The sequence below is a fragment of the Gossypium raimondii genome, chromosome 2 (genome assembly GCF_025698545.1).
Source record: "Gossypium raimondii isolate GPD5lz chromosome 2, ASM2569854v1, whole genome shotgun sequence".
Taxonomy (NCBI): Eukaryota; Viridiplantae; Streptophyta; class Magnoliopsida; order Malvales; family Malvaceae; genus Gossypium; species Gossypium raimondii.
Window position 1 is genome coordinate 43325555 of NC_068566.1, and position 27016 is coordinate 43352570.

The 27016-nt window shown below is 31.7% G+C and overlaps 3 protein-coding genes across 4 annotated transcripts; all 3 read right to left on the bottom strand.

Annotated features, from left to right (window-relative positions):
* Positions 1–2347: 2347 nt before the first annotated feature.
* LOC105788952 (GATA transcription factor 11) lies at positions 2348–5286 on the bottom strand. Of its 2 annotated transcripts, none has more exons than XM_012616067.2 (3): positions 5073–5286; positions 4097–4428; positions 2348–3276 (listed from the first exon to the last, which is right to left on the bottom strand). In XM_012616067.2, exons 2-3 carry the CDS (start codon positions 4412–4414, stop codon positions 2563–2565), a joined length of 1032 nt encoding a protein of 343 aa, XP_012471521.1. In that variant the 5' UTR covers positions 4415–4428; positions 5073–5286; the 3' UTR covers positions 2348–2562. The 2 variants fall into 2 exon arrangements, with proteins under 2 accessions (XP_012471521.1, XP_012471520.1); XM_012616066.2 differs by lacking the exon at positions 5073–5286 and adding an exon at positions 4929–5046.
* A 2080-nt stretch (positions 5287–7366) lies between these two features.
* Positions 7367–12056, bottom strand: LOC105788953 (protein-tyrosine sulfotransferase). The gene is made up of 13 exons (XM_012616069.2): positions 11735–12056; positions 11451–11522; positions 11175–11340; positions 10895–10966; positions 10496–10784; positions 9959–10099; positions 9780–9884; positions 9524–9671; positions 9292–9329; positions 9129–9197; positions 8906–9025; positions 8291–8425; positions 7367–7726 (listed from the first exon to the last, which is right to left on the bottom strand). Exons 2-13 carry the CDS (start codon positions 11497–11499, stop codon positions 7589–7591), a joined length of 1470 nt encoding a protein of 489 aa, XP_012471523.1. The 5' UTR covers positions 11500–11522; positions 11735–12056; the 3' UTR covers positions 7367–7588.
* Positions 12057–15880: 3824 nt separating this feature from the next.
* LOC105788954 (protein ENHANCED DISEASE RESISTANCE 2) lies at positions 15881–24338 on the bottom strand. The gene is made up of 21 exons (XM_012616070.2): positions 23945–24338; positions 22904–22978; positions 22740–22793; positions 22586–22651; positions 22446–22504; positions 22059–22189; positions 21938–21984; positions 21756–21853; positions 21099–21194; positions 20946–21010; positions 20780–20851; positions 20239–20385; positions 19762–20072; positions 19480–19543; positions 19178–19353; positions 18742–18843; positions 18572–18622; positions 18317–18460; positions 17711–17806; positions 16823–16924; positions 15881–16208 (listed from the first exon to the last, which is right to left on the bottom strand). The coding sequence occupies exons 1-21, from the start codon at positions 24104–24106 to the stop codon at positions 16116–16118; spliced, it is 2211 nt and encodes a 736-aa protein (XP_012471524.1). The 5' UTR covers positions 24107–24338; the 3' UTR covers positions 15881–16115.
* Between the last annotated feature and the right edge of the window lie 2678 nt (positions 24339–27016).

The following is a 27016-nucleotide window of genomic DNA, read 5'->3' on the forward strand; positions in this document are numbered from 1 at the left end:
CCCTAAATAGGTTACATGTCCTTTTTTAATTTTTTTTTCATTATACATTAAATGGGACACATGTCACTTTTTGAACTCAACTTATAGAGTTTAATTCCCCGTATGTTGGTATGATAATTAAAGTGTTTACCGTTTCAGGTGTGACTTAAGTTTGAGTCGTGCTATCGCATTAGTGTTAATGGCTTTGCCCTTCTCTTATAATTCACCAAAAAGAAAAATCCAGTATCAAATAATTATTCAATTTTTTAAAATATGATTACTTGTATTCTCTCAAAGTTACGAATTTGAATACAAATAGAAAGAGATAAAGCAACATTTAATGCATGAACTCAACAATTTTCTTCAACTTGGCCCTTAAAATTTTTTCGTCCACATTGGTCTCAGTAAACATCTTTATATTTTTCTTATAAAATCAATAATAATAATAATAACTCACCTATAATAAGGTTTGAATCTAAGACACCATGATTTTAAACCTTTAATTTAGCCATTGACCCTTTAAAAGAGTCAACACGACTATTAACCTTTAGAAAAGTTGAATTGCTATTTTCTAATGAAAATATTAACTAAAACATTACAATTTTAAACATAGCAGTCCGCATGGGAATTCACATGTAATTATGTTTTTATTTTATTTTATGAACTTTTAATATTTTGTGAATATTTTTAAATTATTTGTTAATGTGGCATATAAGAAAAATAGTGTCATGTTAACCTAAAATACATATGGACTATGGATTATCACGTCAACATCATTAAAAGTTAAAATACATATGGGTTTTCAGTCACCATTTTATTAAAAAAATTATTTGACTTTTTTTACAAAGTTAATGACTAAATTTAGCTAAAAAATAAAAATTAAATTGAAAAAAGATGTAAACATTCCAAACTGAATTAACATTATTTTTACCATTTCAACCAAAATTTCAATTATTGTTTAAATAAATTTTAATAAATAAATTTTTACATATTTTTTCCCCAAGTGTCACATAATATTGTTGTGAATGGGTATGGTGGTAAGTTGAATTTTACTTGCATTTCAAGTATAAATCATTTGTAATGATGAGTTGGGTTAAATGAAATTCTTTCCTTTCCTCTATATATACCTCATTTATACTATATTTAATTGTCTTATCATAAATTAATTATATATCAATTTAGTTAAAAATAATTAAAATTATATTTTTATAAAATAAAAAGAAATTATTATGAGGATATTTTTATTTTAAATATCTATATAAAAATATATTTGAAACTATAATAAATTTTAAAAAATAGTCGGAGACTTGAATTTCAAACAGAGTAAATTTTTTTGAATAATCTCATTATAGGTTCTCATCTTTTTGACACAATGCCTAGAATTACTCATAGATCCTCCCAACCCTTAAATAGGAATATAATACGCTTCAGCGCACTTGAGCCCACGTCCTCCTGCATTGATAATAATACCCATACCAATCGAGTTAAAACTCAATCGAACTAATTTTTAAAACTTCATTCAAAATATTATTTGTAACTATAAAAGATTAAAAGGGTTTATTGTTGTTTTGCGTTGCTAGGAAATAGGGTTAAAACGTGACATTCAATTTCAATCAAATAAAAAGCATAAAAAAGAAGAAAATAGATAACTTGCTTAGACTTTGATGAATAGCTCTGTTTTACCTCCACTCTATGAATGATGTTCCACTGCTTTGAAGTGAAGCAATTTTAGTTTGGTCTCTTTTTTAAGTATATATAATTGCTGTGCTTTGATTTTTCGGTTTTGGATGTCATTCTAATATATAAGTTGAATTTTTTAGTCGACTATATTGAATTTAGGTCCTTTTTTATTTTGGGCTAATCGAGTCAATGAATTTTAAAATATATGGATCATTTCGAGTTAAGGTCATTTTGGGTTTGAATTGTTTTGAGTTAGTATCATTTCAAGCTTGTTCCACTTTGAGTTTAAATCATTTGAGTAGTTGAGTCTTGCAAGTCAAATGATCTTGGATTTAGATCTTTTGAGGTTATTTTGAATTCCTATAATTTAAATGAGACCCAAATTGATTTTTTATTGAAATCGAGTCATTTTGGGTTCAAAAGTCGTTTAAGTTTGCAAGTCAAATGTGATATAAGATTTAGGTTTTTATGATTTTAGACAAACCGAGTTGGTTGAGTCGAGTTAATACAAATTATAAATTTTTTGAATTATTTCAAATTTAAATCATTTTGAATTTAAGTTTGAGTTATTTCGAACTCTTGCTATTTTGAATTGATCAATTGAATTTTAAATCTCAAATTTAGATCTTTTCGGGTTAATTTAGATTTGTATCATTGTTGAGTTTTTATAATCAAATTAGAGGTTGAATTAAAGAAGAATAAATGAATAGGGTGAGAGAACTGATACATAAATGTCTTTAACAAGAGCTATAAGCATCACTAAAATTAACCCTAATTTGAAAATTCACCCTCCAAACATCTCATCTAAAGTTCCTACTTATTCCATCAATGTACACACTGAACCAAAAACAAAAATGTAAGACACAATGACAATGAAGCTCCCTATGTGAAGCTTTCTCTCAACTACATACTAATTGGTGCCTGTGGGATTGACAGCATGGGTGGTGTTCCGGTCATCGGCAAGTTGGCCTGTTTTCTCATCTCAACCACCTTCTTATGAGAGTTGGAGTGCAATGCTGGAACAAATGTGGGACTTGCAGCAGGGCGATACTCAGGGAGGAGACGGCCGGACCTGAAACGAACGCCGCATGCGTTACAAAGGGTTTTTGGGCCCATTGGTCCTTCTCGCCATTGTGGGGTTTTCGTAACTTCGCAGTGCAAGCATTTCCTAACTTCAATAGGCTGTCGGGAGGGGGATTTCTTCATCTCGCTGAAATCCGAAAGCCATGTCAGGTTCATTTTCTTCTTCAATCTCTTTTTGGCAGGTTCCTCGGTGAGATGGCTTTCTGATTCAGATTCAGAACCAACTGATGAATTAGATCCTCGGGAGGTGGAGGAGGTGGAGGACGTGAAAGGCAATGTGAAGTGCACATTAAAGGCAGATGCTCGTCTGCGCTTGCTTCGACCTCGTTTCACCAGGAAACCGAGTTTAGGGTTAATAGGTACCGGATTTGCAGCAGAGCAAGTACTACTGCTTTCAAGCACAGATACAGGACTGGAGGTCTGGAACCGGATTGAACCTTTGACATCGGTGGACTCACTGTGTAGGGTAACACTTCTGCCGGAGGATGCTTCTGTAACGCTCGACCACTGGTTTAGCTGAGAAGATCCATCACACTAGACACAAAATGGAAGACAAATTCAGCATAAAGTCAGAATTCAATTGAAAATGATAACAGAGAAGAAACCATTAAATTTAGAATGATTTATCAGCTATAGAGAAGATTCAATATGAACCATGATCTTATTGTATCTGCATCATAAAATACAATGCAGTCTGGTGGATTTCGCAAAGTACATCGGACATCCTAAATAACCCATTTTCACCGGTGGTCAAGAGCACCCTTCATAGAAGAATTCAGACAATAAAGAACCGATTATGCAAATATTCTAGGGATAGAGAAAAACTGCATATCTTAGACACAAAGTCACTTCGATAAACATTGCTTCTTAACAAAGTAAAGAATGAAGGATCACCATGTTGATGTAATGGTTGCTTTCCACAAATCACACTGTGAATGTGCAAATGCAGTCATTTATTCAACAAAGCACTCAGGCATGACAACATGCAAATGCAATCATTTAGTAGACACCCTCGGAGAACTAATCCGATAGACACTAAATTTTAAGGCTGAAAGCATTGTTAGGCAACACATAGTTTTAGTTCGATGTCGTGAATGCCAAGTCATATGTCTCCTACCAAGTTAGCCCTACAACAAGAGCTTGAATATCCGGTTTTCGATTGATATTTCATACTAAAGTTCGATAAACGAATCGATGCGCTATTACTTACATTGACTCTTTAACTATTTAAAAAACGAGTTCAGGACAAATATTTCCCTCGATAACACACGGCAATCACTCGTTCCAAGTAATACTAAATTCATAAATACATATATCAGTCATCACTAGAGGGAGAGAAACAAGGTTAACTCACAGAAACCGTAAGGCATTTCGGCGAACTATCATTGAAAAAATCACCAGAAAATCCGGAAGACATGCCGGCGAGAACATTAGCAGGCGGCGGTTCCAAGTTCTGAAAGTTACAATCCCACTCTTCGCCGCCACCGGAGTTGTTTTGTTCTACGTCATCATCAAGAGGCAAATGAAAATCTATGACACCTTCTCCACTACTACCATCACCACCATCAGTGCCTTCAACATCTTCCAATGGGAAATCCAAATACTTTATTACATCATCAAAGAAATCATCATTCACCCCATCAAACCCTTCGTCAAACCAAGAATTATTCATAATTTTATTTTCTTCTGTTCACAAAAAAAAAAACTAATTAGTAAGCATTTGATTTAAGTACTTATAACATTAAACCCAAGTGAAAAATTAATTAAAAAACGCCTACGGGTTTGCAAAGACTTAAAAATCCCATTTGGAAATTACCTTCTGTAGCTAAAATTACCTTTTAAAAATATATATTTGAGCAATAACTTTTTATCATAAAAAAATTAAGCAATTAATCATGAAGTTTCCTATTAAGTTGAATTTTATAAATGGAAAAATTGTCTCTTTCTAGGTTTGGAGAATTAGTTAACTTGTCATTTCAGCATGTAAATTAACCAAGCAAAGTACTAAAAATTTTAAAAATATATATAAAACAAATTGTAATACTAATACCAGCTAAAAAACACTGTAAAGAAAAAAAAGAGCGAAAATTTCAAGAACTTGATTTTTTTTTCAAAGAGCTTGTTTGGGTACATTGAAAATGAAAAAATACTGATAAATTACAAAGAAAAGAGTTGGTACTAGGTACCCTTTTTCTTCATTTTCTGAGAACCAAACAGCAAAACCCAGAATGCAGAAAGAGAAATGGAAAACCCCCCTCAAAATAAAATAAAATAAAATAAAAACCCAAAAAGAAAAGCAAAATGCAAAGAGAGAAAGAGGGAAATGGAACCTGGGTTTCAAGCAGAAGAGTGAAGGAGAGGCATTGTTTGGATGAAAGGAAAATGAGAGAAAAGGGAATCCCTTTTGGTCGTGATTTTTAGGGATATTTTTGTTTTCTCTTTCTCTTCTCGAGTGAAAGAGAAAATTAAGTTTTAATGTAAAAGAAGGAAGGTTAGCACATGGAAGGTGGGTTGTGTGTTTTCCTTTCAATCACCGCTCATCTGTCATCAATTTTTAAATTCCTTTTTTTTTTTTTTGAAATTGAAACATTTTATACCCAAAAAAATTGAAAAAAAAAATCTGGGGAGATGGATTTTGAAAAGGAAAGCCAAAAGGAAAGAGGAGTAAACGTAGATCTAAAAAAGGTTTTCTTAGGTCAAATTTTATTGAAGATCCTTGTATTATGTATTTTTTTCTGATTTAGTCCTTCTATTGCAATATTTTCAATCCTGAAACATAATTTTTCTCGTTAATAGTTTTTCGTGATTTATTTTCAATTTTAAGTGATGTTGTACAAACCAAACTAGCAGTGGAGTGAGTCCGATCATGAATTTTATAGTTGAAACATTTCTAATCAACTTTATACCCAATTTGATCAGTTGTTTTTGGTGATACCAGCCAATCCAACCACGGTTTAAGATCAATTTTTTCCATTCGTTTTGTTAAATTATTTGATAGGATTAACACAAGATTAACCTCGCAACTGAAAATATACATTATTTATTAAAAAGTAACGGGACTCAGTTCATCTAAAACCTATCATATAAGGACCAGTTATAGAATTATACAAGGAGAAACCAAAAAAGAGATCACCGACGAAAGATTGAAGAAATGGGAAAAATCACCGACGAGATTGGAATGGAGAAAAAAGAAATATGAAAGTGTTGTCCAAATTGGGTCCCAATTTTTTAGTTGCAGCTTACCACTCACATGCTGTGGTCCCTTTCTTCTCTTATTTTCCTTTCCATTTTTTATGGTTTTTAATTGATTTTCATTTTCCTAAAATAAATTCTTTTTTTGGGTTTTTCAAGTTTTCGATTTAATCTCTAGGCGAGCTCAGTTAATATTATTATTATTATTATTATTATTATTATTATTATTTATAACCACAATACAAATGAGTAGGCTTTAGAATTTTAGATTTTGATTTTCTTTTCCTTTCATAATGCTGTTGAATATAAATATAATGGAGTTGGGCACAATTTTAGGTGCATTTTCTTTTTCTTGTGTGCTTCTTTTGACTATTAAGACAAAAGAAAAAAAAAAAGGAAAAATGATTTCAGCAAATGGCCAATGTTTGCTTGTTTGTACATATATAAAGCAAAGCATGTGCCTTTTGTAAATTATATATATTATTATTTATGCAGGCAAGGGATTCAGTTATACATTTTGGTAATTTTATATAATTAATATTTTAATAATATAAATACATTTTTCGTGCATGTAAATTTTAGAATCAATCCAATATTTATTTAAAATATTTTTATATTAACATATATGAAATGGTTACATAAAATAAATTTATACAAAATTTAACATGCATGATCCACATAAATATAATATAAAATATATACAGAAGAGTATAACATTACTTGTATTTTACACTAACACGAGTGACTACCATTTATACAATAGATATCCAAAGGAGGGAAAAAATGTTTGATACAATGCTTCTTCCTATTTGAACCCACAATCATTTCCCATTTAAATTAATTTCAGGTTATTTGTGGGATTTTTATGATTAAATCAAATGAAACCATGTGTTGATGGAATTTGGAGTCTGGGTCTGAAACTTTTTGCATGGTGACCAACATCCATCATGAGAAAAAGAAAAAAGAAATGAAGTGGCGTATACATTAAGTGATCAATTATAAGTTTGAAGCACCAAAAAAGAATACCCAAGTTGTATAGTCTTGGATCTATTTATATAAATATATATGATCCCATGTATCTGAAACCAACCACATTCCAAATTCTGAATCAAGTTTGGTGGTGGTGTGGGTCTCTCCATATGCTTTAAAGTCAATAGTTTACATAATAGCATAGGCCACCCCCTCCATTTATATATATATATATGTGTGTGTGTAGTTATATTAACCCCACACCCATCGTAAAGATGAAGATTTTAAATCACAAAGACACAAAATTTCTAACCAACTAGCAAGAGGAGCCTTGGAAATGAGCTTTACCTCAGATTCATCTGCCAATTTGGTGCAATGTTTGTTTTCAAAGAAACATCCTGCACCAATCATAAGCACCTGAAAGCAACTTCACAACTGTATCAGAATTGAGAATGTCATCATGTAAAGCAAATCATAAAGCATTTTTTCCATAGATAATATCGTAATAAAGCCAGCCATCTCTACCGAAAAATTTTGTACCCAAAACTGTACCCAACGGTTGTGCTTCACATGTAAGCACTCCAGCATGCTGAAATAATAAGCTAATTCCCTATTCTTTTTATACAACTTTTGTTTTTCGTTTCTTCTTTGGGTGTGATCCATAAAACCGAATAGCCAGTAACATTCATATCTTCAATTTCAATGTTCTTCGCTTTGCATTTACAAACAAGAAGATGAACAGCAAGACAAATGGCATGGTCCACAAACAGGCATCCCAAAGTTTGATGCCACCCGAATAAATGAAGATGCTTCCTAGTGTTCTCTGCAAAATTACACAGCATAATAAGGATAAATTATTGTTGCTTGGACCTAGATCTCACCATGTAACAATCTAAAATACACCGAGATATCAAGCAAGCGTATCGATGATATGCACAAACTTTGATTAATATCCAGTATTCCTTATCAGTCTTGGATGTATACCAAACTACGGGTGTAAATGAGACACCGGTGCTGCAAACTACTCGAGTTTGACTCTAAAAAAATTCGAACTTGATTTGGTAATTATTGAGCCGAGTCCGAGCTCAAGCCATGGATTGAGTCGAATTTGAGCTTAGTAATACTTGACTCGAACGGCTCACAAGCCTTATCGAGCTTTTCATATTTTTATATTATTAAATTACATTATTACCCTTAATATATATTATTAGCCCTAGGCTTAATTATTGAGTCAAGCTCGAGTTCAAGCTTGAGAACAAAAATTGGTAAACGAGCTTAATCAAGCTCGAGTTTGAGCCAAGTATCGAGCTTCAAATTTCGAGTCGAGCTCGAGCTTGGCAGTATTCGAACTCAGCTTCGCTCCATTACACCCCTATACCAAACTCACCGCATCAAACAACTTCTCGGCTGCTTGCTTGTGCTGCTTTGCAAAGATGCCTTGAGCATACTCATAGAGCTCCACATCAAGCTTGTTAAGTGATTGTATCCGCTGGAGGACCATTTGAGGAACCCTATTACGTGCCTGTAAATCCAGATGTTAATAATAAACAGAAGAAGATTTCAACTTTGACAAAGCTACGGTTGAACTTCCTCTCCGAGATTGAAGCAAACTCTTGATCTTGTGCTTCTTTTCTATTTTTCTTTTACTTCTCCCTCATTTTTCCACACAACTCTCTTTAATATTGGTTATGGATACTTTTTCCAGTTAATTTTGAAACCTTGAATTTTCCCTACTTACTGTACACATAATAGATTTACAAATGAAATCCCCAAATATGTAACCTACAATCAAGGCACTGGAAATCTAATTCCCTTGACAAAAAGATTGACTAACATAAATAATCATATATGAAGATACAGCACAACTACTAAGGCATGGTTTTGTTCTGGCCAAAGTGCTCAACTAAATAGTCATATAGCGAAGCCAACCATGCTCTAGAAATAGATTACACACATTATTTAATAATGGTGTGGCATTTTAATGTTCTGTATTTTAGCTTACCTCCTTAGTGAAGTTTGCAGGGGAGATTCTCTTCAAGGAAGCTATACGTCGACGTGTTTGGGTCTTTCGCAAGCCGGAAATGCAAACCTCATAAGTGTCCATAAGTTTTTCCACAGTCATCTGTTATGGTAGAAAGAAAATAAAGTTATACCGTTTAATGCAAAAAGAAATCACATTTAAGTCCATAAAAAAAGTCAGATATCACACTAAAAAAATGGCTTACATTATCTTGGTTTACTTCATTGTCATCTGATGATGTGGTTTCATTCCCCTTTTCGTCTGAGTTGGTATTCTGTCATACCGTTTTAAAAAAAAAAAGAAATGGTTAAGAGTCCTACATTAGTAGGTATCCAGATATTAAGCATTTGTTCGCTAAAATGCAGCACCTGATCCAGCTCTGAATCTGAAAATGAAGTGCCCTGTTCTGCAGCACAGATGATTTAAGTAAGCTAAAATATCTTGGTATCAATCAGTTTAGAGAAAGACAAGAAATCACGGTGTGGCAAAATCAGCACTTCGATGTAATACAATCAAATACAAGAAATTAAACAATGTTTTACAAGGCTTTCTTCATTAGATAGGTTTCAGGGGGATATTTCAATAAAACCCCACACTAACCTGAATTATTAACATTGGCTCCCTTCCCAATAGCATTAGAGTTTACCAGCTGAGAAATCACTTGTTGCCCAACCACATTGGCAAACATTGTTGCAGATTCCCTATGGTCCTCAGTTAGACCAACATATAACATATTGTCCAACCTCTTCTGCAAGATTTACAAGTGTTTACCATAATTCCAACAATATACCATAGAAAGGGGGAATCAGAAAAGCTATATGAAAGTTCTTAAAAAATTCCAAACTATGTTAATTACCTTTGCAACTTGAAGCACGTAGTCACCAAGATTGTTGTACTTATCTACGCAATGGCGCACCTCATGTGATTCAGGTAAATAAGAGTTGTTTGTCAACCCTGCAATCTGTAAATTAAATTAGTAAACCAGCATTTTGGACAAGAACATAGATAAAAATGGTGCAAAATATGGATTGGTACCTGAAAGGTTGCACCATTATGGACAATTTCATGAGCTATAGGATTGTTAATGTAATTGAGCAATGGCATTACAATGTCTTCCATGTTGTATGGATCACCGCTTGTAAAATCGCTGGTGCCCCTAGTTTTCCTAGCATCTCTCTGCTCATAAAGAGTAAAAGTAAATATAAATGTCTTGTAATAATTATATCATCGCATGAGAAGTCAAAAGACAACTTCCCCCTCTAGATCACTTCAGATCACACAAAATAAGTGCAGATATGATAGGTTTCGATCACGGAAACTGAGAAACAGAAGTGGAGATGTTCTCAAATTGGTCAAAGTAATGCTATCTTAAAAGGCAAATCAACACACAAACAAGACTACCAATTACCGACTGCACTAAAATGCATAAAAGGCTCTCTAGGAAAGCCCTTCACCCAAAATGCGGAAAGGTATCATTGACATTGAGAAATGCAATGACCTTCACAGAGAGTAGAAAAAACTCTAATCCCTAATACAGTGAAAAATGAGTAGCACAAATAGCAGAAAACATACCCGAGCAAACAGGTCTTCCCGCATCCACGGAACCAGATACTTCCAAGGCCATATATCCAGAGTACTTACTCCTTTATTTTTAGATCGCAAACGTCCTGCCATTTGTGTGGCAGATGTTAAGTTGGGATGCACTAGGAATCTAGCTGCCACCTCCACTGAAAACTCATATGTGCTAAAGACACGGTCAATCGGATTCCTAAGTATCGTCACCACTGATGTCCTGCCCCTGGGAAGTTTAGAACTTATGCTATAGTCATCATGAGTAACCAACAACCTGCATTTTTCCTTGCTGTATTCAAGTGGAAAAAAAATCAATCAAACATCCTCGAAAGGAAAAGGAATCGCAAAAAAGGAGAACTCCTCCTTCAACTTTAAATACAAATAAAATTCCAACCGTACCTAGGATCGAACCGTAGCTTGTCATAAGATCGGGGGCACTCTAGAGAACTCGAATATAACTTCTTTAAGAAACTGCAAGCATAAACAAAAGAAGTAAATCCCAGAATGGCGGACATCTTATCGTTCATTAATATGCATACATAATATATCATATATATACATATATTAACTAAGTTAAAAATTGCACAGTCAATGTACCAGATGATAATTACCAGTCAATGTACCAGATGATATTAACTAAGTTAAAATTTGCACAGTCAATGTACCAGAAGATGATTACCAGTGGAAATAGGTTCGACCTCCGGTCCGAGGAACATGAAGGAAGAAAAGTAAATCCTTGAGCGCGTGTTTATCCTCTTTGCTTTCATGTTTAAGCGAATTAGTAGCCCATTTTTTTACCACATTTTCGCAATGCTCGTAATCAGTTACAGAAAAGGCATTCACCACTACACATAATATGAAGGGGAAAAAATTCAAAAGATTTAGCACTTCAAAACATATCAAAATCAATGGATCAAAAACACCAAAAAAGGAAAGAAATTGATTCAGTGAATACCTAATCCAAGAAGAATTAACAGAATTGTGCATTTTAGAGTAGAATCCATTCATTCAATTCCTATTCAAATCACTGCCGAGAAAAATAATAATTACAATAAATAAAAAAATAAAAAGGCGAAAGGGGGAGGGTCACAACTCACAGATCACAATAATAATAAAAACCCTAAATCACAATAAAACGCTATATTACAGAAGGTGAGGAAAAGGGAATTTTAATTTTTTTTAAAAACTAAAAAAATAATAAAAAAAGAAGAAATATATTCAGAAATAGTGGGCTGCTACCTGTATCGAATAAGGGGATCTCGTGCTCATAAATTAAATCCCTTCGAAGCTGTGTCCGGACTTTAGGTACACACAATTTAACTCTTTGATCAATTTTGGTCCCACAAAATAAAAAATTACGTTGTGAATTTCCGGGGTTTATTTTAAATAATAATTTTCTCGGCAGCCAAACAGGGTTTGGGAAATTTTTTCAAGGGAGGAGAAAAAAAAGAAGAAGAAGAAAACTTTAAGGTTGTGATCTGTGTCCGAAGAAGAACACAGAACCAGCCTGAGAACAACGAAAACTGACGAACAATGACAATGATTTAGGATGTGGAAATTTGAAATGGTAGAAAACTATTTTATATATATACGTGGCTTAAATCACAAATAGGTAGCTAATCTATTTTATTTTTACAAGTATTTCTAAATTAGGGCAAAATACCAAAAAAAGCCCTATTTTTTTAAAATTTATCCAAATGGGCCCGGTATTTTATTATTTATCGGAATGGGTCATTTTTCCGGAAATCGCGTCCACGTCAGAGCGCTTTGCTTACGTGGACAAAAACGCGCCTACGAGGACGCGATTTGCTGACACATCGCGCTGACGTGGACGGGCCCATTTCGGTAAATTTTTAAAAAAATAAGACTTTTTTTGGTATGTTGCCCCAATATGTAGCTTAAATTATGTATTGTAGTTAATATTCATAATATTTTAGCTCAAATTGTCAATCCGTCTATACTATTGTACTAATAATATATATTAATGTAATATTGAAGAGTTAATTGATTAAAAAAATTCAAAATTATTACCAACAAGATTTGAAACAAGGCACTAAGGTAAAAGAGCAAGCATCTTAACCAACTAAGCTAAACTAATTAATTGACATATTATAAAAATACTGTTATTATCTTAATTATATTACTTACGTTCTAACGATTTATCGGACCTATTCCATACACGTGTCAAATCGAAAAATAATACAACAATTACGTAAAAAAATCCGTGTTTATTTCAAATAAATAAGGAAAATAATGATTTGAATGTTTCAAAATTCAATTTTAAACCGAAAAAATCAAAATTTAGAGGTAAAAAAGGATCTTTTTCGACGAAAACTGTGGCAAAGCGCCTTCGGCGTTTGTCAGCGCGTAGATCTCGAAAAGTTATTCGAAATCAAAAAAATCATCTCAATCGGACAACCGAGCGAAAAGTTATGGCCTTTCAAAGTTTTCCAAGCTAAAAAACATAAACGATCAATTTTTTGACCGATGGGTACTGTTCACGTGCGGCGCAAATCGCGTCCACGTAACCCTGATTTGCTTCCACGTCAGCAAATCGCGCTTACGTGGACGCGATTTGTTGCCACGTAAGTAATCGCGCTGACGTGGACGCGATTTGCTGACACGTCCCCTGACATCCGCTGACGTGGACACGATTTTGAAGAAAATGACCCATTCCGGTAAATAATAAAATATCGAGCCCATTTCAGTAAATTTTAAAAAAAATAGGGCTTTTATGTGTAATTTACTCTCTAAATTATACTCCGTTATCTAAAATGATATGAAAATTATATTCGATATCTTAAAATTAGGTAGAAACCCAAATTACTCCGCCAATAAAATAAAATTTTTAACCAATTATTTTAGGCAAATTTTAACTAAAAATTTTAAATTTTATCTCTTTTATTCTTCGTCAAAGATCTTTAGTGACGGAAAATTTAAAAATTAGTCAATAAACTCATTTGAACCAGTTTTGGCAACAAAATTTAGATTTCAACAAGTTTTTTTTAAAATTTTTACTATGTCCTATAGAACCCATGTAATACTTTTTACTTATTTGTGGAATCTAAAAATTTGCATGAGATAATTTTTTAATTAAATTAAAATTTTCAATTTTTTACACTCTCTTACTCCCTACTATTTTTCTTCTTACCTTTAATGCAATATTTTAATTGTTAGATTTTTTTCCAATCCTCTTGCCATTATTTTTCTATTCAGCCTCTTCTCTCTATTTGAATTTCATGCTTTATTGAGGGTTTTTATTATTATAAAAGCTTTAATTATTTTATGCAAAGTACATAAAAATAAAAATAATGGAAAAAGTTATTTTTAAAAAGTAATACATAGATTTTGAATTGGGATGAAAATGGAATCGAAATTGAGATTTTAAAATTAAAAAAAAGTTTGTGGAAATTTGAGTTTTTCATTGAAAACTGGGTTTGGATAAGTTTTTTACAGATTCTTGAATTTTTGTCATAAGAGTCATTAGGTGAAGAACAAAAGAGATAATAATTTTAAAGTATTTAAGGAAATAATATTTAACTTTTTAGGATTTTTTAGTTAAAATTTGCCAAATGTCACAAAACAATTGACTAAGAGATTTATTTTAACAACCGAGTAACATTTAATTTTAAAAAATATATGTTTATAGATTTATAAAAAAAAAACTTTAGGAAATAACATTTATTTTATTTGGATTTTTTAGCTAAAATTGTCATCTGCCATAAAATGTTTGGGTAATAGTTTTTTAACGTATGGGGTAATAATTTTTAATATTTGTAATTAAATTTGTTTTTTAAAAATTATTTGATTTAAATTGAATCGAGTTAGATGAACCCATAATTGAAAAATATTTACTAAAATAAATCCGAAATTAAAATTTTAATTATTTTTAACTTGAATTAACGCAACCTTTCTATCACTACAATAGTAACTTTATTGATAAGAAAAATTCTTATGTTGGCTAATTAGAACAACTCAAGTCACAAATATTCTTTTAATTGATGCATGATAAATTTTTTAATTTAGTAAATTTATTTAATATCGGATTATTCATTTGGTTCGAATCAAGTTTGAACAAAATAAATTTCGCTTTAAATAGCCTAATCATATTAAAGCATTGCTTATTAATTATTATTTTTAATTTATATTAATTCTAAAATATATAAATAATAATATTTTAAAAATAAATAAATAGTGATATATATTTTTTACTGTGTCTATTAAAGTGCTGTGTTGATAACACATCCTCAATATCGTTCACAGTTTCGAACGAGAGCCTAAAAACACCTTTCAATGTCTAAACAAAATAAACTATGGTTATTGAAAAGCTTTACAGAAAGTAGGATTTGAACGCATGACTTGTAGAATATAAGTCACGCAAGTATGTATGATATTGTATAAATTAATGGCTCTTTAACATTTCATGTAAACCACTTCCAATAAATTTAAATTAAAAGATATCAGAAAGAAAACTTTAAAAGAAAATCGAGACATACGTAAAAATAACTTCGTTATATACTTTTCTTTAATTAAAAGTATTTGAGTATAGCTATTAGGATATGAATAAAAAGTGGGTTAATACTATATTACTTTTATATTTAAATAATGAAATAGACTATTAATTTCTTTTCCTTAGTGGAATGAATTAATTGGGTTGATAAGAATAAACTATTTTATTTTTAAAATTAAATGTGATTTCACTACCAATAATTCCTTTTAATAATTTTAAAGTCAACGAGGGATAGCATTAAAAGGTAACATTGAGTGAAATGATGAAATTCTAATATTACATAAATTTCGAGTTAAATTCTTAAATCCGTTTTCTCTATTAAATATGTTTTATGGTTTGGATTGGGGGAATAGAAAATAGGGAAGTAGGGGCATAGCTTAGTGGGTATGGAGTTGGACTGTTTTATTATTTTAATCCGTAGTTGCATAATATCAAGTTGTCGCCTTGGGAAATGGGATACGTGGTGCAATAATAGAAAATGCCAACATTTTGGCTGGTTTTTTAACCTCCAAAGTGCCTAAATGGTGCCCAAACCACCCACTTTGGTGGTGCTTGGGGACCCCACCCCACCCACAGACCATGGAGCTTTGTAGATTTATCAATTGGTCACATCAGATTGTTTTAAATTTTTTATTTAATTGCATGAGTATTAATTCTAATTTTCAGTCATTTAATATTTGTATTATTTTCGATTTAAATAGCTTAAAATTTATAGAAATGTTGTGAGTTTTGATTATTTTGATCATTAATAATTTTAGATTGTTTATTAGGACCATAAAAATATTTTTAATAATTTTGAATTCAATTGAAAAGTCAAAATTCCTAGGTTTATGCACGGTATTCCAAACTCATGCATAAAGTCCGATTGAGGTAAATTATAAAAAAATGGAAATTTTGATTTCACTAATTAACCCGTGTTATCTGTACAAAAGAGTTGGGTTTTTTTTCAATGACACGATATCTACCGCACCAAATGTAGCTGGCATTAGGTAAGTATATGCTCATTTTGACTGCATAAAAGAATGTTGCAGCAATGCAATATATGCAATGGTATGAACTGTTGATGTTCTTCCTCAATCCAAGCAAGTAAACCATCAGATTGAGAATTAATCATACTTTTACCGGAATCGATTTCGCGGCATCCAGATGGTTCAAGCGGCACGTTCCGAGAAGGTACTCCGGCAGCTCATCTTCCGTATTTGCCTGCATATAAAAAAATCAAATGAAAACTCTTGTAGACCACAGGGACAAGTGTAAGATAATAGATAAAAGAAGAAAGGATTCGTTTGTTTCTAAGTGCTTTAGAGCTAAGGATCTGCTTGGCATAAAGGATAAAAAAAAGTTGTTAATCCAATGGTTAAGCTATAAAATAGGAAAATGCTTATTAATTTTAACAGTCTGATTAACAAACACTCCTCCCCATTCTCGGTTCCAACCAAAGCTTAAGACATCTTATTAATTGAAAATCGTTTAATTATAGTTTTAGTCTCTCTATAATGCTGAAATTTGAAATCTAATCCCTCTACTTTAATTTTACATATGTGATCCTTTATTTTTATAATATTATTAGTAGGCTCAAAGTGATAACACCATTAGTTGTTATTCGATCAAAAAGTTAAGGTCACGGAGAAATCTAGTCAAACTTTTTTTTTGTCAATTAGTCAAACACGTTTCAACCAAGACTGTGTTTTTTATAAAGAAAAATCCATATCATCACTTAAACAATAACAACTAATGGTGTCATCAATTTAGATCTATGAGCCAAATTATATCAAATTAAAAGACTGTTGAGGTAACCAAATTATACCAACACTTACCTGTATCAAAAATGCCATTTCGATAACCAGATTGTTGAGGTAACCAAGCACAAGATTGACCACCCCTCTTGCCACTGTCGATGACCCAATGTCAATCCCAAGCTGAAATGATGGTTGGTTGCAAAATTTTAGTATGCCATGTTGTACATAATTTTTTGTCATGCTTTTGTACAAATTAGTAACTGATACGCCTCTCCCACTTGCATCAGAAGAGAAATTTTCTAACCTAATTGTCCTTTTGGTTTGAAGAGAGAGAGATGACACTATATGATTTATTTTCATTGCATTCTCCAACTTATTTGTTATTATCATGAAATTATTATGTTCTCTTTCTTATCTCTTATTTACAATGCAAATAACTATAGGTAAGTAAAATTGTACTGCACAAAACTTAATTCTTCTCTATCCAAATACACTCATCTTGTGAAATGGGAAATTCTTATGTGCGTGTATACAATAAACAACTATAGCAACTTTGTTATATAGTCGATTTTTTTATGTTTTATTTGTACACTATAGCAACTTTTCATCTATAACAAATATAGCTATAAACTATGAAGTTAACTCTTTACTAAATTAGTTCTCTATAATAACTTCTTATCTCAAATTTTAGTAAAATTAGTTATATTCCTTAGTGAAATAAAATAATAACTTTTAGTTAAGATATTATTTCAATAAAATGTTACAATTCTACATAAAAATCTATTAATTATATTTTATTAAATGAAAATAATTTTTAATAATAAATTACATTTGTAAATTTTATCTAAATATGAAATACTATCAAAGGTGTATAACAATCAACACTTTGGAACAAATGAGATTGTTAATAGAGAGTTGAATATATATATAACACTATGCATGAAAAATAGGGTTTAGGGTAGTTACCTCCAAGTAGTTTTTGCCATGGAAATAATTCATTTCCAGAGCATGGCCAATTAGACAAGCTTTCTTTCCAACACTCTGCTTGACTATCCAGGACCCCTAACAAAACAAACTCGAGTATCAGAAACATTGCTTCATGCAATGTGAAATTGAGTTTGCATACAGCACAAAACCAGCTAGTCCTCATGGTAAATAATTCATGCAATTTTTCATTTTCTTCATAGGCCACTTGACATGGGTAAACTCAGTTCAAAGCTTTATGTAAGAATTTCCTACAAAAGCAAATCCTCAGAAAGGTAAAAAAATTCATAATCTAAGTGATGCAACTGAAGAAAAAAAAGGGTGTCAAACCCGACGGAGAAAAGTTCACTTTTCCAGATAAAGAAGGCATGCACAAAGATATCAAAAACGTAATTTCGTCTTAAGACCTTAGTTCTTTAAAATCACTGGAGCTGAAATATAAATTGTTTATCCCGTTAATGGTTGAATGGAGTTAAACACAAGCTTGCTCTTTTTTTCCCTGAGTTCCTTAACCCCTAGTGAGTTCACTACCATACAAGAATACCCATAGATCCTCAATCGGAACTGCAAAGTGCAGCATGCACCAACCTTAGATATGTATGGAATGAGCTTGAACCTTGAATTTCTATATGCATCATCTCCGTTGACAAAGTTGTGTAGCAAGGGTGAATCTTCCACAGGAGTATTCATCATATAGTATAGTGCTAGGCTATATGTTGTTGAACCTGGCACCTGTTTCGTGTTAAATGATTCAATTATTTTGATTGCTCAAGAACCAAAAAGAATGGAGATAGAAATACATATTACTTCGCAGAATGAAGAATAAGTGAAAGACCAAAGTACCTGTATGTTTACAATGAAGAAAAACTCTGGCCCTCCCCGAGCAGCATATTTCTGCAAATAAACAACTCGTAAAAGTTCTCCAATTTTCAATTTACAATCAACATATTGCACAATGCAACAAGTACAGCTTGAGTTCACAGGTAACTCATGGGAAAATGACAAAGGAAAACCTGAACGATGCCCCCAGGACGCCCTCCTAGATCATCTTCTCGTTTGTCAGATCTTAACCAATCTGCAGCGACCATTTGCATCAATGTGCCCTTTGCCTTAAACTGGCAGAAAACAAGAGTAAAGATATAATGTTAAACTGGAAGTTGAAATTTAATGCGGGGAAACTAAAAACGGCGGTATCCATAAAGGAGGGCTTATCAACATATGGTAATGTAGTAAGGCAAAACCCTGAAATTGATTGCATCTAAGACATTCTAAGAGCTAAAACCAAAAATGGAAGGAGGAGATAACTTAGAGAATATCTGAGACAAAACCCAATTCACCGGAAGATAATGTAGTAAGGCATACAATGAACCATCATGGAACACTCCAGCTTAACTTTTATTATTCACTTCAGCTTTGACGTTAAACCTTATGAAACATCATTCTTCATACCTTCTTTCGATCTTCAAGGTAATTCTTCCCACGAATCAAAAATGTGGAGGGTTCCGCTGCTGTCCAACTGCAAGGCAATGTACAAGTTGGATCCTTAGAAAGAGTGTTTCCATAGGAGCAACATACGCCATCTTCCCTTGTCATGTCTTGTAAGTCCATGTAGCCCCTCTTCTGGACTGCAACATATAAGAATTGTACGCAATTAGCAATAGATCTTTCTATAACTACCTTTGAAAAAGAAAAATATTTATTGGTGAAATTCAGAAGTTAAATTGAATATTGATCATCAAAATAGTATTCACCTGCAAGATCATGTATCTTTTTCACAAAAACAGCAGCCGTTGATAACTTTGGTTGGCGTGTATCCTGAAAGTTCCCAATCATATAGAAGTGAAAATTGGAGCTAAACAACAGAACTTGTTATAGCTCATTTAATGCAAGAGCAACTGTAATGCAGCCATTATAAATGAAATAGAAAAAGTGGAGAAACACTGCAGTATATCACATCCTCTATGAGATATGAAGCAAATTTACCCAAAAATCCATTTGAATGTAAAATCAATAATTACAACTTCGACTTGTACCTGAGAATATACTTCAGGACCAAAGTCAGAAGCCCATCCATCTTCTGCTCGATCGTGGTCTGTTGGTTCTGGAACATCAAAGAATTCATCAGCAGCATCATTGAGACCTACCAGACTTGAGTGCTCTGAAGATGCCCTTTCCATTGCTTCATTCATATTTTCCTTAGTTTTTCCAGCCTCTATCTCCGTACACATATCAACTATGCCATCCTCTTCACTTTGAAGCAACCTAACATTCCGCATCAACTCTCCAGATGAAAGATCAGCAGTAGGATAGTTTCCTTGTTTTGCTTTGAATAATTCTCTTAATGCTGCAAGTAGATGATATAGATTCCTAGAAACTTAATACCTCAATGATCACACAAATTTGTAACACAGACACATACACACAATAAATGAATTGATAAATAAGATTATATCTGCACTTGGATTTTAGGGTAATAGATGACACAATGCCATAACAGAATATATGATTACCAGCAACTCTCTCAAGCATCCGGATGGTAATAGATCTGACTGCAGATGTTCGAAGATAAGATTTCCAGAATTTCCAATCAATTGCAAGCATGTGCTTCACAACAGAGTGTTTTCCTTCAGTCACTGGAGATATGACATATCCACCACCTGCAAGAAATGCCAAACATTAACCTTGTAGATTAACTTTTTATTTATTTGTTTTTAATATCAATATCATTCCCGTTCCTTAAAAAGGATATTAAGTGTGCATCATATGCCACATCTCACAAATGTGTTGGTGCATATATCAGAACAATGATAAAACCGATCAAATCAAAATAACAGCAATGCAATAAGCAGTTATCAGCAGTGTTCAAGCTGAGAGGCCGAAGGATGCTTCCACATTCAAACACACACACAAGTACCAGTCTATATGCATGTGTTCGTGCACACAAGGGATACCAAGGAAAAAAAAACAGCTCATGCGTCTTGTAATATGTACTTCAGATTTAGAGAACTCAGAAAGAACTCTTTTTATGCATAAATTTCAGGCATACATTACTTTTAAGGCTGGCACGGACATAGCTTTTCTGTGGGGAACACTTCTTGTGAACCACTGAGTGGTAGAGAATAACTGTGATAATATCAACCAAAAGAAGTGAGTTTACAATTCAACCAGGTCTGACTTCTGAATAGAACTTTAAGAATTTCCTAAGAGTAATTACTACCATATGTTCCATCATCTTCTCTTCTCCAATAGCGCCGCAACAAGAGATCCCTTCTTTTCATTCCCCTGCAAGTATAATTAATTAGTGAAAATATATAAACAGAAACATTTGTCTTGCAAAGCATCATGTCTAAATCAGAAGTTTGGATCTGACCAAGGTAACCAATCACTATATAGCTGCTTGTAAACAATATCAGTATGACCATCAAGATGTTCGACCACACTACCCTTGTAGAAACAGAAGTCCCATCTGCAAGACAATTTGCAAAGTTACACTTTGTTTTAGAAAAATGAGGAATTTCATAAAATGCAAAATGCACTGCTAGTTGAACAGAATTATAATTTTGCACGACTTTACAATGCACAAGAGAACACCAAAGCAGTAATCATAATTCAAATAGATGAATCGGATTAGGCACCAAATACAGATGCCACATCTGTGCAAGATATCATCTTCGGAATTTAGACTGCTGGTTTTTTGTGTACTATTAAACTTAGTATACTCAGTTTCTACATAGACTGGAAGTTCACATTAAAATGGCAAAGATTCCATGGTTTCAGTTTCTATCATGCATCAAACTGAAGTTCACATTTTCACTCCATTACAACTTCAATAAGACCAGCTTTAATGGCACATAAAAAGTTGCCAACTGAGAAAATAACAATTACAATCCAATCTGTTCCATTGAATCACAATGCTAGATTTAATATGATTACAAATATGCATAGAACTGAAGTACCATTAAATCAAGCCATGGCTCTGGAAAAGGGTACAAGAGCTAACAAAAATACAAAGTACTTAGCAGCTTACTCTGATCTTGAGGGTCCAAGAGACATTAGTGTCTGGAAAATGGCTTCTGAAGTTCCATCTACAACACCCACAGCCATGATTGCAGGATGGTCGTCCCACTGCCAATTAGAGAGGCGTAAAACACAAAGCCAAATTGCTATTTCTTGAAAAAATAATTGACCAGTGAATCAAAAGCTACTGACCTTTCCATGAGAATCCCTATCTTTAGCTTCTTTAAACAGTCTAAGACCTGCATTGAACTCACGGGCTTAGACAAACAACTATTACTATATCAAAAATCCAAAATATTCCTTTTGTACTTACCGTTCTGACAGCCAAAGATTGTCCAAGGTGATGGTGCTACAACGTCAGATGTTACTCTGTCCATCTTTGTAGTTGGATAAAGAGTCCAGTCAATAGAATCATTGTGATTTGACTCAATGGAACTACTCAATCTGCATGCACGGAGTCCTTTTAAGAAATTGACATATAGTAATGGGATATAAATACGAGAGAATACAAAATTAAGAACAAGCATCATGTTCTCTCACACTCATCACTAAAAATCATTTCAAACATATCCAACTCAAGTTATTCAAGCAATCTGCGAAGAAACCAAATTGTATGCAAGCACGAATGAACAGAGAGAAAAAATCCAGAAGTAAAATATATGTTGAGTAGTAATGCAGGAATGATAACTCATTATTATACCTGAAGGACTGCCATCTACTCTTTGAACAAGCAACATCATTTCCAGGGCGTGGACCACCCTGCATACATAAGTCTCAGTCTCATCCCATCCTATATCAGAAACTTATGATGTGCAATAACAAGAGGAAGCGATTTGGCACCTTTAGGGCTGCTTCCTGAAAGGAATGAATCCATCTTGCTGCTTCTTCAGGACTACTAGCTCCTAGCTATAAATTTAGATTCCATATCTCAACCATGAAGGTAAAAGTATGATAGATATTGACTAACAATATTTTTCTGAAATATTTGCCTCACCTTAAGTTGATCGTTGTGATTAGAACTATTATAAAGGGTGAATATGAAGAATACCTACAACGTCAAACAAAGAACTGTCATTACAAAGGATCCAATGGCGTAAACTGATATATAAACCAAAAAATTTACCACCTTCCGAGGAAAATAACAAATTATACACATACTTTTCTGTGAATGCTCTCCCTCCCATTATCTGTAACTCGAATGCTGGAATCAATGATTGCACTTCTTCCTGATTCCTGAAAGGCAAATAAATGTTTAGCTCTTTCACACAATAAAATTGTCAAACCATATTTATAAAGAAAATATTATTATTCAAAATGAATGAGCCTAAAAGACTATCTTGACATCCCCGAGTATTCATTCATCAAACTATATACACAATACTTTCACGAAGCTAAGAAAAACTGCTACAGCTAGAAACAGAGGACTCAATAACTTTAGGATTGGTTATTTCTTTGAGGAAGATGAGCCAATTCCCCCTAGAGCAAAAGACGTGACCACATTACAAATTATGCTCAGGTTAATGCTAACAATGAACGCAAAACTTAGCCAAGTTGGTTCACGCAGCCATCTTTAAAAGGTGGCATCTGCAACTCTCTTCTGTATCTCCTAACTAAAGCCTCTTTTATAATAATAAAAAAATAAAAGCTAATATTTGCTTCGCTTATGAATATCGTCAAATCAACTCCAATTTTCAATAATAAGAGAAAAAATGACTTCAAATACTGTGACATACGAATGTGTAAAGTAAAAATATTCCTGACACAAAGTTGACCGTAGTCAGTAGATTTTTTCCGGATTCAGTTGACCTATAAACAGTTTAATTCTAACACAAAAGCAACAAAAAAGAGTAGCAGCACAATGTGAACTGCTAGATTGAAAGAAACTACTAAAAAGAGTATAATGAGCAAAAAAGCCTTATCAAAGTACTCTCATACTTTACCAGAACACGTGTTTGCAATAAATTCATTAAACTATATTCAACTAATCCAAAAATTAGCAACTAAAATGGTTATTAAATAAACAAATAGTGAAATAGGAAATATAATCAACTTAATGCCATTATTTCTTTATAAACATTCGTTAACCAAGTAATGGAAGTTGCAAGATAAGCTTCTTAAATCTCAACAAACAAAAAAAAAGAAGAAAGAAATAAACTGTTATTGAAAAAGAAAAAAAGAAAAAAGAAAGAAGGAATGGACCTGGAGACTGGAAATAGGCATGGATTTGAAGCAATTAAGAAGATGCGCTTCAAGAACAAAGTAACGTTTCCTTGAATACTGTAATCCAATCCGATTTGAACGTATTATATACAGCCATCCTTCCATTTTTAACTCTCCGCGGCTCTGAGAACAACCTGCCATTTTTTTAAAGAAAAAAAATTCTTTTGCCAAACAGAGAATCAAAAAACTGCCATAGATGATGATTTGATCCTTGATTTTTCACATTAATGGAGTACAAAGAGAATCAATGTTTTTTTTGTTTCATTTTTTTCTTAATTTTGAATTGATGAAAATTAGCAAAAAGAAATTCTTTAGGATTTAAAAATGAACTATCGATTTCATTGGGCACTTTTTTTTTTTACTTTCTCTGTTTGATTATGAAAACTGAAATGGAGGAAAGAGTTTATATAAGACAAAAGATTGACAGGCGAATCTTTCACGAATGAAATTACTTTATTACCCCTTTGGTTCTTTGCTTCGATGTTTGAAAAGTCTGTTAAAACCTATCCATCCAATCATGTACTTTCACCTTTTTGTTTTTGGTTTTTTAATTTATCTATTTAATTATTAAACAATTTTTACCAAATGTCAACAAAAAAAAATAGCTGTATTAAAATTGGACTTAAATTTTAAAATTTAGATAGTAAAAAACTAAATTCTTGAAAAAAATTACAAATACTAAATTTCAATTTTTAAAATAATATTTTTAGAATTAATATCTACTCATACAAGAAAAATAACAATGGTAAATACATTTTCAATTGATGATTACTATTCACTAATAAGTATTAAGTTACCTCAATAAAAATACACATTTTAACCTCGAAATACAATATTATTAAAAGGAATAATCAAGAATCCCAAACCTTAAATATAAACTGAAAGACAATGTTATACTCCCAAAATGTTGATCTATTTAGGTAAGATATTTTCTAAATTTTTATATATCATCAATATTGAAAATATAAATGGGAAAAGATGGTTGATTCCAAAAGAAATGACGAACTAATTTGGTTGATATCATGAAATTGACATTAAAGATAAGCAAGCTTTAGTCATTTTTAAAAAGAGTTGCTCCACTCAAAATAGAACTATATAATTATCACATTTATGGAAAATGGAATCAAAATAAGAGGACCACTCTGGAAGCTTTTATATTCCTTAATTAATAATTTATACCGATATTAAATTTCGATTAAATTAGTGTTATAAGTTTATATTATTTATTAAATCCTTGACTAAGATGGTGTCACCCTCAACCGAGTCACCATCTCGATCAGAAAACTATGAAAATGTCTTTTCATAGTTAAAAAAATAATTATTATTCGAGCGTATTTTATTCTTTTTATTTTAACCAATTAAAATATGCATATGATATAATTTGAATTTGCGCCAATTTAATTACTAAAACTTTAAATTTATCATTAAACTAAAGTTTCATTTTGGTATATTCTATATATTTTATTTTAATATGCACAACTTATTATCTTAAAACTAACTCATAATTGATGACAAAACCATAATAAAAAAAAGCTGTAGTGCATTTAGTATTGTTTATCGATGTATTTATATGTTTAAATTCGTTTTACTCACAATTTAATCTAATCTTTTTATTTTAATACTGTACATGTTTTATATGTTATTATGATTAATTAGTCTCGAATAAATTATGAATGAAAATGCTAGAATTTATTGTATAATCATAAAATAGTAATTTATTTTCTAAGATATATATTTTAAATTCTTTTATGTATCAATATTGAAAGAGAGGGCTTGATTCCAAAAATATGACAAACTAATGCGGTTGACATCTTGAAATTGACATTAAATATAGACAAGCTTTTATTCAAAAGGAAGGAAAAGGGAAAAATATATACAAGCTTTGTTCATTGTATATATTATCTTTCTATTTGCTCCACTCAAATTAAAACTCTGTAATTATCATATTTGTGGAAAATGAAATAAAAAGAAAAGGATCATTGAAGCTTTTATATCAATAAATTAATAATTTTATATTAAAAACAGAAATAACATTTGTTTTTTTATATATGTACATCTCGACTTCATTCAATTTGATTTGAATCCGAAACTATTTGAATATAAATTCGAAATAACTTAATCTCAAATATGTGCATGTAGGAGCAAATAATAAGGCGGTAGGCAAGGGCATTGGCCCCTTGAGCCCCAAAAAATTTAAATAATGAATTTATTTATTTTTAAGCTTTAATTAAATGAAAATTTTATATCTTTAGCCGCTTTAAAAGATTAAGGTCAAGTTCGAGTTCAATAAATTTTAGAGTTAAAAAGGTTAAAAAATTTGAAATTAATCTAAAATTTGATCATTATCTTATAATGTAAAGAAAAACAACAACAACAAAGTAAATCGAAAAGAAATAAAAAACAATGTCAACCAAATTATATAACCATTTAATTTTTTTATCTAAAGGTAATGATATTAATTATTTGGACTAACTAATAATATTATAAAATATAAAGATCAAATCTCAAATCTAAGTATAAAAGAAAGATCGAAATTCAAATTTAACCATTTTCTATAATTAAAAGAAAAAAAAGCCCATACTCATGACTCAATTTTAACCCTTGCAACCTTCCTTTTATATATAGTTACTAAAATATAAAGATTAAATCTAAAATATGAGTATAATAAAAAAATTAAAATTACAATTTTACCATTAGCTTAGAATAATTAAAAGAAAGGAGTTGTTGGTCCAATTAATTAGCAACTTTAAAATTTGATAGTTCACATGAATTTTTAAAAGCATTTGTTCTGCCAAAATATTATTTTTGTTAAAATAATATTTTAAAATCACCAACAAAATTGATTAAAATAATCAGTCATATTGATTATTTGAATTAACTAATAATATAATTTGGCCGTTACATTTTATAATATTAGAGTATAACAATTAAATTTTGAATGTAATCATAATAATATGATTAAATATGAGATTTGGTCATTTTATATATAATACCAGTAAAAAAAAGACATGTGTATACACAACAAAGTTTACTGCGTTTCTATAGATATAA

Excerpts from the sequence above, each read along its gene's own strand:
- LOC105788954 (XM_012616070.2), bottom strand. The coding sequence starts at position 24,106 with ATGGCAGGTTGTTCTCAGAGCCGCGGAGAGTTAAAAATGGAAGGATGG. Across the intron at positions 21,985-22,058 it reads AATCTTTGGCTGTCAGAACG|GTCTTAGACTGTTTAAAGAA; the intron begins GTAAGTACAAAA and ends AGTTCAATGCAG. Across the intron at positions 19,354-19,479 it reads AAAGATACATGATCTTGCAG|TCCAGAAGAGGGGCTACATG; the intron begins GTGAATACTATT and ends TATATGTTGCAG.
- LOC105788952 (XM_012616066.2), bottom strand. Across the intron at positions 3,277-4,096 it reads CGAAATGCCTTACGGTTTCT|TGTGATGGATCTTCTCAGCT; the intron begins GTGAGTTAACCT and ends TTTTGTGTCTAG.
- LOC105788953 (XM_012616069.2), bottom strand. The coding sequence starts at position 11,499 with ATGGATTCTACTCTAAAATGCACAATTCTGTTAATTCTTCTTGGATTA. Across the intron at positions 10,100-10,495 it reads GGGAAGACCTGTTTGCTCGG|AGAGATGCTAGGAAAACTAG; the intron begins GTATGTTTTCTG and ends CTTTATGAGCAG. Across the intron at positions 9,198-9,291 it reads CAGATTCAGAGCTGGATCAG|AATACCAACTCAGACGAAAA; the intron begins GTGCTGCATTTT and ends ACGGTATGACAG.